This window comes from Muntiacus reevesi, chromosome 20 (genome assembly GCF_963930625.1).
Source record: "Muntiacus reevesi chromosome 20, mMunRee1.1, whole genome shotgun sequence".
NCBI lineage: Eukaryota > Metazoa > Chordata > Mammalia > Artiodactyla > Cervidae > Muntiacus > Muntiacus reevesi.
In genome coordinates, this window is record NC_089268.1 from 50,603,658 (window position 1) to 50,614,921 (window position 11,264).

Genomic DNA, 11,264 nt, shown 5'->3' on the forward strand with positions numbered 1-11,264 from the left:
TTTCTAGCACATGCCAACCACGCATAGATAAAAACTGGTTATAAACAAGTAGAAATATTCCTTCACGATCAGATCAAGTATGTCTGGGACTTCATCAGCAAAGACGGGAACCGTGAGCAGGAAACCGTCTGGGGTTTCTCTGAAGACTCCTGGCTGCACAGCTGACGTGCTCCTGGCACCTGGACTTTTCCAGAACTTAAGACCTTCAGGTTGTGAGACAGATGGACACAGTGCCCGCTGCATCAGGAGGGCAGGTCGTGTTCTTCCATAGCTCGAACACTCAAAGGTCCAATAAACACTTCTAAACTGTACCTCAGTGTGATTTTTATAGTTAAAAAGGCGCTTCATATTTCAGTCACATCTTCCCTGGTGGATTTTACAAGTTGGGCGGTAGGTTGTTGTTGCTCCCACTGCAAAGACTATTCTAGAGAAAGCTGTGCAGACCACGGGTGGGGGGATAGCAGGGGGCTCCTCTGTCACAGGTGAGAACCCTGGCAGTGGGGAGGGGGTGCTGGCGAGCCAGGGAGCCCCCAGAGGGCAGCAGGCAGTGGTGGAGAAGCGGACGGGCAGCTGGCTGAATGCTAGCCCACTTGCTCCGCCTCTGCCCCGCACACCTGCTGCAGAGGACAGAGTCCGAGGCTCCGCGGGAACTCCTGGCCTCCTCACCTCAAGGAGGGGAACGCCGACGGCAATCTTTCCACGTCTGCCCTGAAACTGAAACAGAGCGAACCGTGAGCCTGGAGCTCCCGAGAAAGTGACCAGCACCCTTTCTGCACCCGGCTTGGCCCCATGGTCATCAGCACGGCTGGCCTCACCCCAAGTCTCTGGCAACTGAGATTTTGGCACAAGAAAGCCTGCCTTCAGAAGACAGGTGTGAGGGGGCCAGGAAGCTGGGAAGCGGCGGGAACAGCTCTCTTGGTCCCAGCCTCCAGGCCAGTCTGTGCCCTGGCCTCGGGGGCTCAGGCTCAGAACTGTCCGCACGGTGCCGGGACCCCAGCTGACCTCCAGACGCTCAGGGTTTGGGGGGAAGAGCAGCCAGTGGGGCGTCAGCTCACTCAGGAGTCCCATGACTCCCCATTCCCACGGCCCCTTCCTGCTGTGGACAGCCTCGTGGACTAGGGGCCCGGACGGCCGCGTGGAGGGGTGAGAGTACTACGAGGCACACAGGAGCGGCATCGCGGACACGGGCAGTGGACTGAGCCCTGATCCACGCAGAAGCGCCCCCTGGAAGAAAGGAGCAGCAATGCCAACTTCAACAGCTGATAGAACACTTATCCCCACTCTACAGACGATGCAACTGAGGCACAGAGAGAGTAAGCGACTTGCCCGAGGTCACACAGCCCGCAAGCGGTGGAGTCCGGATTCGCACCCACTCCAACCATCCGGGGCCTGTGCTGCTAACCCCTCAGGGAGTGTGGGGGTGGGCTGAGTGGGGGGACATTCAGCCCGGTCACGTGGACAGCCTTGGCCGTGGGAAGCAGAATTTCTTCAGAGAACTTGGTATGATCCAGGGATGCTAGGTTACAGGGAAAACGGTAGCAGTTGGAAAAAGGTAACATCATTTGATAATTTGTGGGTTTATGTATCATTTAAGTCATAGTGTAAAAATAACAGTATTTTTCATTCTTAATGCCCAAGGCAAAAATGATTGAAGTCATGATTAAAAGGAATAAAAACATCTAAATAACCCATGAAAGGGGGAAAAAGGAAAATATCAAACATCAAAATAGAACTAGAGGAGAGTGGGAAGACATACATCTCTTCTTTAGTATTTTATAAACTTTTAAAATTTTATACTCAGAAAATATGTGTATATGAAAGATATATTTACCACAAAAACATATATAATGTGTGTGCATATTACACATAGACAGTATACTGTAGATTTTTTACAGTTAAGAAAAGTCCAGATTGACAATTCTAGTAAAAATAATTCATACTGGGACATGAAACATTCCAGAAAGTAGTTGAAAACATTATTATATATTTACTCCAAATTATTATTGTGCAAAAATTTATAAACTTTGGTTGAGCTGACTATCTTCAAACTGGGGTTCAGACTCTTTATGTTTTAGGCAGTCACACTTCAAATGTTTTAAGCAAAATTCCCCCATCTTCATAAAGAGACACTTTTATTAAAAACCTGAACATGTGTGTATAAAAGAGCAGACAGGGCTGTTTTAGATGTTTCAGGGGAAAGAGATTGAGGAGCCCATCTCCTGGGCCTTCTCTGAGGTCACAAAGAGAGTGTTCCAGAATAACTGATACCATTCTCCTGCTTGGACGGTTCTCGGGTTCTCGCTACTCAGAGGACGCTGATGCTTGACACACAGTTCCCCTGGACCACATCTGTCCCTTACTGATGCACCTGCCAAGGGCAGCGGCCGCCCTCACAGGACCAGGGACTCAGGGCAGGTCCGCTGCAAGGCTCGCAGGGAGGCCGAGCGGGAGGGGACGGCGGAGCCTGCAGGAAGACGCAGGCCCAGCCTTGCGCAGGGAATGCGTGTCTTCCCTCTCCCGCCTGAGTTTTGTCTTGTCATCCGAGGGGCCTTAGGGGTGGGGGTGGCTCTAACACCGGTGACATCAGCCCAAGACAGGAACCGACTCGGGGCGGGAGGAGGTGGCTCCCCGCCCCCGTCGCCCTGCCCAGGCCCGGAGGAGCCCTTCTCTAACACAGGGGGACGTGGGGACCTTCTCCCCAGGCCTCGTCAAAGCCCGTCCTGGCGGGGGGAGGCTCGGGGCCCCACTTCCTCCTGCAGTCTCGGGGGGGCCGGGTCCACACGGCCGACTGCAGCTGGCGCGGAGTCCCCGGATGAGTCACCTGCGGTCGGGCAGGCGTCCTTTCTGCCCGTGTGCGTCTCTGACTGCCCGGCCCAGACACGGGCGGGGCTGGCACAGGCGGGCCGGGGGCACGCTGGGTGCAGAGGAGACGGCCTTTGCTGCCAGGGACGCCCGCGGCCTGGGCCTGCTGGAGCCAGCGCTGTCATTCATTCCCTGTCCCCAGACAGCCTCTCTCGTCTTCACAGTGCGACGAAGCCAGTTTCCAGGTTTCGGAGCCGGGGGCTGGGCACTCAGGTGACTTGCTTAACTGCCTGACTAGGAGGCAGGAGAGCGGACCCCGCCCCTCGCGGGAGATGCCCACCTGTTACCCAGTACCTCCCCTTCCTGGCTCCCAACCCCCCACCTTGGATGAAACAGCACAGGCCAAGGGGCAGTCAGCTCCAGAAGCCCTCTGTGAACCGTGCGGCCGCGGAAGCTACGTGGAGCAGGCCTGTCCTCTGCACAGGTTCTGGAAAGGCCCCGCTGGTCGTGAAGCGCCCAGGGCACGGCAGCTGGGGGCAGCGCTGGTGAGAAGCTGGAGGCCACACCCTCAGCACGCGGGTGCAGCACCAGCTGGGGGCTGAACGGTGGGCGCCCCGAGCTGCCCCTCCCCCGCGAGAGGGCGCCAGGCTCCTGCCTGGGCAGGGGGGGACCCCGAGGACTGGCTTCCTGGGGCAGGGGAGACAGAGCCGTGACTTTGCCCACCATTAACACGGCAAATGGGCCTAATATTTGTAACGACAGCATCACCTTGGGTTTTACAGGGGCATTTTTGCTCCATAAACTCGACCCGCTTTCATATAGAGCCTCTCATTTCCTACTCACAAAGCTGGCTGCAGGGCACCTGTAATTATCACTTTAAAGCTGGAGAAACTGGCCCCAGAGAGGAAAAGAGACGTCCTGGGAAACAGCAACCCCTGGTCTCTGCTGCCCTGGCCCCCAGTTCAGGACTGTCCCTAGGGATGATGAAGGCTGGGTCTTAACCTCATCCTGGCCAAGCCTTTAAAACTCCCCTGTGCTTTTGCTTTGTAGAAGGAAGTTCTATGCCTTCACTCACAAGCTTTGTGGCTGGTCAACCATGAGCCTCCTTTTTGAAGCTGTTAACTTGGGATGGTAATAATGTTTACTCCGGAACTGTAGAAATACCCTGTGAGCCACATAGGTAATTTAAATTTTTCCAGTAGTCACTGTGAATGTAGCAGTCATTTAAAAAACAGAAACAAGTGAAATTAATTTGAAAAATATGTCCAAGATAATATATTGATTAGTAATCAATATACAAAATTAGTAATGGAATCTCTTCCATTCTTTTAATTTCCTGAGTCCATGGAACTGGATGAGCATTTACATCAAAGCACATCTCAAGGCAGACTCCCGGGGCTCAGAGGCCACACGTGGCTGCTGGCCTGCAGCTGGACGTCCCCCTCCATAAGGTGGGCATGGGGACGAGGTGACATAATGCGCGGAAGGCACACGCGCCACACACACACACACTGGCCGCCAAGTTCCACGAGGAGGTGATGAGGACACAAACACACAGAGACACAGACACACACAGACACACACAGACACACACACAGACACAGACACACACACACAGACACACACAGACACACACACAGACACACACAGACACACACACAGACACACAGACACACACACACACACACACACAGACACACACACACACAGAGACACACACAGAGACACAGACACACACAGACACACACAGACACACACACAGACACAGACACACACACACAGACACACACAGACACACACACAGACACACAGAGACACACAGAGACACACACACACACAGACACAGACACAGACACACACACACAGAGACAAACACAGAGACACAGACACACACACAGACACACACACTGGCCGCCGAGCTCCACGAAGAGGCGATGGGGACACACACACACAGACACACACAGAAACACAGACACACACAGACACACACAGACACAGACACACAGACACACACACACACACAGACACACACACACAGACACACAGACACACACACAGACACACACACAGACACACACAGACACACACACAGAGACACACACAGAGACACACACACAGACACAGACACACACAGACACAAACAGAGACACACACAGACACACACACAGAGACACACACAGAGACACAGACACACACAGACACACACAGAGACACAGACACACAGACACACACACACACACAGACACACACACACACAGAGACACACACAGACACACGGACACACACACCGTCACAGAGACACACACAGACACACACAGACAGACACACAGACACACACACACGTAAACATAGACACAGACACATAGAGACACACAGACACACACTCACACACACACTCACAGACACATACGCAGACACACACACAGACACGCACACAGACACACAGACACACAAAGACACACAGAGACACACACAGACAGACACAGACACAGACATACACAGACAGAGACACACACATGTCAAGCTCCATAAGGCCGCCATGGGGACACACATACAGACACACACGTGTCAAGCTCCATAAAGAGGCCGTGGGGACACAGACACACACACACACACACACACACTCACAGACACACACAAAGAGACACACATGCAGACACGCACACAGACACACAGACACACAAAGACATACAGAGACACACATACAGACAGACACAGACACAGACATACACAGACACAGACACACACTCACCGACACACACAAAGAGACACACACGCAGACACAGGCACAGACACGCACACAGACACAGACACACAGACACACAGACACACAAAGACATACAGAGACACACATACAGACAGACACAGACACAGACATACACAGACACAGACACACACTCACCGACACACACAAAGAGACACACACGCAGACACAGGCACAGACACGCACACAGACACAGACACACAGACACACAAAGACACACAGAGACACACACACAGACAGACACAGACACAGACATACACAGACACAGACACACACATGTCAAGCTCCATAAGGAGGCCATGGAGACACACACACACACACACGTCATGCTCCATAAGGCCGCCATGGGGACACACAGACAGACACACACTTGTCAAGCTCCATAAAGAGGCCATGGGAACACAGACACACACACACACACACGCACAGACTCACGTACGCGCACAGACACACAGACACAGACACACAGACACACAGACACACACAGACACAGACACACACACAGACACACACAGACACAGACACACACACAGACACACACCTGTCAAGCTCCATAAGGGGGCCATGGGGACACAGACACACAGACACACACACACACACGCACAGACTCACGTATGCGCACAGACACACAGACACAGACACACAGACACACACACAGACACACACCTGTCAAGCTCCATAAGGGGGCCATGGGGACACAGACACACAGACACACACAGATACACGCACGCACGCACAGACTCACGTACGCGCACAGACACACAGACACATACACCCACACACAGAGTTTTCGGCGGTCGAGCTCTGTAAGGAGGCCTTGGAGACACACACAAGGAGTTTTCCACATTAAGCGCCCTAGGCAGGACAGCCAGCGCCCGGTGCCTTTTCCTAGTTCCTCCCAACTGGGCCCCTTCCTAACGCGGGCAGGGGCGAGAGGGCCCCCCAGCAGCCCCGCGCCGCTCGGCCCCGCCGGGGACCCCCACTCCCCCGCCCTGCACCCCCTCCCGGCTTCACAGCCGCCGCGATCCCCACGCCGTGAAGACAGAGCCGAGGCCGCCGGGCCGGGACGGCCCCGGGACGGGAGCGCGCCCCGGGGACCCCGCGCGCCGCGGCGGGCGGCCGGCACCTCGCGCCGCGCCCCGGCTCCCCCTCGCGGTGCCGCAGTCCCCGCGCCGCCCCCGCCGTGACGTCACCGGGGCGGGGCCCCCGCCTTAAAAGGCGCGGCGCGGGCGGCGGCGGGGTCTGCGCCGAGTCCGCCGGTCCGCGCTCAGTCCAGGCCCGCGCCTCCACCCGCTCCGCAGCCGGCACCATGCGCGAGATCGTGCACATCCAGGCGGGCCAGTGCGGCAACCAGATCGGCGCCAAGGTGGGCGCGGCGCGTGGGGCCGGGAGGCGGCGGGGCCCGAGGGCGGGGGTCCCGGAGGGACGGGGAGGGGGCGGCGGGGCCCCAGGGTGTGCCTGCGGCCGGAGAGGGACCGGGGCGGGAGCTGACCCCCGGGGAGGGGCCGGCGGGGCCGGAGGGACGGAGAGGGGGCGGCGGGGCCCCAGGGTGTGCCTGCGGCCGGAGAGGGACCGGGGCGGGAGCTGACCCCCGGGGAGGGGCCGGCGGGGCCGGAGGGCGGGGGTCCCGGAGGGACGGAGAGGGGGCGGCGCGGCCCCAGGGAGGAGACCAAGGAGGGGGCGGGGAGGGGCGGCGGGGCCCCAGGATGCCCGCCCTGGCCGCAGCGGGAGCGCGGAGGGAGCGGACCCCCGGGAGGAGCTCGGGCGCGGGGCGAGGAGGGGGCGGCGGGGCCCGAGGGCGGGGGTCCCGGGGGGCCGAGGAGGGGGCCGCGGGTGAGAACCCCGGAGGGACGGAGAGGGGGCGGCGGGGCCCCAGGGAGGAGACCAAGGAGGGGGCGGGGAGGGGCGGCGGGGCCCCAGGGTGTGCCTGGGGCCGGAGAGGGACCGGGGCGGGAGCTGACCCCCGGGGAGGGGCCGGCGGAGCCGGAGGGCGGGGGTCCCGGAGGGACGGAGAGGGGGCGGCGGGGCCCCAGGGTGTGCCTGGGGCCGGAGAGGGACCGGGGCGGGAGCTGACCCCCGGGGAGGGGCCGGCGGAGCCGGAGGGCGGGGGTCCCGGAGGGACGGAGAGGGGGCGGCGGGGCTCCAGGGTGCCCGCCGGGGCCGCAGCGGGAGCGGGGAGGGAGCGGACCCCGGGAGGAGGTCGGGCGCGGGGCGGGGCCGGGCGCCTCACAGCCGGCCCTGGCGCTCGGGGCTACTCAGCTGTGGGAGTTTAATTACGGCTCCGGACCCGGCCCTTGTGAGGGACGCGGTTGGTACCTCCCCGGTAAATTAGCCTCTGAGATTCGAGTGGGGGCTTTGGTGGTGAAAATCCCGCGGCCTCCTGCGGAATTTATTTTGCATATATTGTCTGCAGTGCGAATGAAAAAACTGCAGTGTCATTGGGTGACAGATGCTCTGGAGGGCTCCCGGGATCCGATAGACGGGGCGCGCCCTCCAGACGGGGTGGCGGGTGACGCCGGAGTCTGGCTGCCGCGGGCGCGGCGGCAGGTGGCCGCCCCGGCCGAGCCGCCGCAGTGGGCGAGGCCCCGCGGGCCGGGTGCCCGGTGTGGGCGGGCGCCCGCACAAGGACGTGGTCTCTTTCACAACCGCCATATTGCCCACCCGCCCCCCGCCTTTCCCGATGCAGACGCACGCTGCACCCTGCCCCTCACCCCCCATTCCGCCTCTGCAGTCAGTGGCCCAGGAGCCCCGCGGATGCCCCTGCCTCACGCGGCGCTGCTTGGGGGGCCGGGTCGGGTTTGCGCCAGGACAGGGCGATCCCTGCAGGCAGCCGCAGGGCGGGGTCCACCTGTCCTGGGTCCTGCCAGGACCCGTCTGTCCGCTGGGATGCTGACGCTCAGCCCTGCCTGGGGGCCCAGCCTCCCAAGCTTCCGCAGCTGTGCCCCCTCCTCCTCCAGGGCCCCTCCCCGCTTCCCAGTCTGTCTCCCTGACATAGCTGATGCTCTGCGCATCCCCGAGCCCCTCCGCAGAAGCTGCTGGAGGAGCAGGGCGGCAGCTGCGGGCCTGTCTGCGGCTCCCCGCCTGTCTGACCACAGTGCCGCTGTTCCAAGGACAGGAGAGGAAGGGAAGGGCCATCGTGCTGACACCTAGGATGCCAGTCCATCACGCGCTTCTTTCTCTGTCTCCAGTTTTGGGAAGTCATCAGCGATGAGCACGGCATCGACCCCACTGGCAGTTACCATGGCGACAGTGACTTGCAGCTGGAGAGAATCAACGTGTACTACAACGAGGCCGCCGGTGAGGACCCCGCACGCCCGGCCCCCTCTCCCAGTGTTCCGCTCTCTGGCAGCCCCAGTGTAGCAGGAACACACACACACGACAAAGAAAGGCTTCCTGCATGCATTTAAATGTCAGCTGCTCAGAAATACCCTCAGAGCCGCTGAAGTCCCCTGCATGCGGGTCATAACCAGGCGGGCCCTCACCTCCCTTTGTAGAACAGAAACCTCCTCTAATCTCCTCTTGGCCTCTTGCTCGAATTTTCTGGGATGAGCTCTGCCTGGAGAGGCACAGAGAGCAGGGTGTTGTTGTCTGACTGCTCTGCCTGCAGGTCTGAGTCCTGCTCTGTCCCCGCAGGTAACAAGTATGTGCCTCGGGCCATCCTCGTGGACCTGGAGCCGGGCACCATGGACTCTGTCAGGTCTGGACCCTTTGGCCAGATCTTCAGGCCTGACAACTTCGTGTTTGGTACGTAGGGGTGATGTGTGGGCCCTGGCTCAGTGGGTCCCCTTCCTCCTGACCCCGTGGGGATCTCTGCTGAGTGCCTGGGGGAGGCTGTGTGTCCACAGAGGCCCTGAACCCCGGCCTCACTGTCCCTGGTCCATGGGCTGTCAGCCCTCTGGCCCCTGTCCACACAGCTCAAAGGCCAGGGTCAGCCTGCAGAGGCTGCCGCAGCCCTCCCCCTACAAAGCAGAACAAAGAGCGAAGGGGAGCTTCCAGCAGCAGCTCACAGACCACCAGTCATTTCAGAGGAGCCGTGACACAGGCAAGCCCTTCAAAGAGCCGAGGCCAAAGGTGCAGGTTGGGAGCAGAAGCCAAGCCGGCCCTCTGACCACGGGCGCCTCCGCCTTGCCAGCTCACAGCAATTGATTTATCAATGAGAATTTACAGAAGGTTCTTAGTTTTAAACCAGTTGGGTTTTGTTAAACTACTTTCTTAATTAATAACATGATATGAACTAAATGTTTTGTTGTATTAGATCTTCAGTGTTTCTGAGGATCACTGATATATAGAAAACTTTTCTGTAGGTAGAAAGTCTTTCTGAAAAAGAAGGATCTTTCATCTCTAAAACTAATCCAGAGTTAGGAAGATAGAATCTGGAATTCCTTACTGAAGTGTTAGCCTCTGACACTGTCCTCTCCCTCTGGCAGGCCAGAGCGGCGCCGGGAACAACTGGGCCAAGGGCCACTACACAGAAGGCGCCGAGCTGGTGGACTCCGTCCTGGACGTGGTCAGGAAGGAGTCCGAGAGCTGTGACTGTCTGCAGGGCTTCCAGCTGACCCACTCGCTGGGGGGCGGCACGGGGTCTGGGATGGGGACCCTCCTCATCAGTAAGATCCGCGAGGAGTACCCCGACCGCATCATGAACACCTTCAGCGTCATGCCCTCGCCCAAGGTGTCGGACACGGTGGTCGAGCCCTACAACGCCACCCTGTCCGTGCACCAGCTGGTGGAAAACACGGATGAGACCTACTCGATCGACAACGAGGCGCTGTACGACATCTGCTTCCGCACCCTGAAACTGACCACCCCCACCTACGGGGACCTCAACCACCTGGTGTCGGCCACCATGAGCGGGGTCACCACCTGCCTGCGCTTCCCGGGCCAGCTCAACGCCGACCTGCGCAAGCTGGCCGTGAACATGGTGCCCTTCCCGCGCCTGCACTTCTTCATGCCCGGCTTCGCCCCGCTCACCAGCCGCGGCAGCCAGCAGTACCGGGCGCTGACGGTGCCCGAGCTGACCCAGCAGATGTTCGACTCCAAGAACATGATGGCCGCGTGCGACCCGCGCCACGGCCGCTACCTGACCGTGGCCGCTATCTTCCGGGGCCGCATGTCCATGAAGGAGGTGGACGAGCAGATGCTGAACGTGCAGAACAAGAACAGCAGCTACTTCGTGGAGTGGATCCCCAACAACGTGAAGACGGCCGTGTGCGACATCCCGCCCCGCGGCCTGAAGATGTCGGCCACCTTCATCGGCAACAGCACGGCCATCCAGGAGCTGTTCAAGCGCATCTCGGAGCAGTTCACGGCCATGTTCCGGCGCAAGGCCTTCCTGCACTGGTACACGGGCGAGGGCATGGACGAGATGGAGTTCACCGAGGCCGAGAGCAACATGAACGACCTGGTGTCCGAGTACCAGCAGTACCAGGACGCCACGGCCGACGAGCAGGGCGAGTTCGAGGAGGAGGAGGGCGAGGACGAGGCCTGAGAACTTGTCAGATAAATCGTGCATCCTTAGTGACTTCTGTTGTCCTCAATCAAGCATGGTCTTTCTATTCGTATACTATGGTGCTCAGTTTTGCCTCTGTCAGAAATTCACTGTTGATGTAATAACGTGGAACTCCTCTGGAAATTGCAGTATTGTCTAAGATATCTATACTAATAAAAAAGCATGTGTCCAAAATCTGTGGTCTCTCTT

The 11,264-nt window shown here is 59.0% G+C and overlaps 1 protein-coding gene across 1 annotated transcript; it reads left to right on the forward strand.

The window, feature by feature from the left end:
* The first annotated feature begins 6,776 nt into the window (after nt 1-6,776).
* On the forward strand, nt 6,777-11,249 carry TUBB2A (tubulin beta 2A class IIa). Its single transcript, XM_065913343.1, has 4 exons — nt 6,777-6,932; nt 8,755-8,863; nt 9,200-9,310; nt 9,994-11,249. Exons 1-4 carry the CDS (start codon nt 6,876-6,878, stop codon nt 11,052-11,054), a joined length of 1,338 nt encoding a protein of 445 aa, XP_065769415.1. The 5' UTR covers nt 6,777-6,875; the 3' UTR covers nt 11,055-11,249.
* The last annotated feature ends 15 nt before the right edge of the window (nt 11,250-11,264 follow it).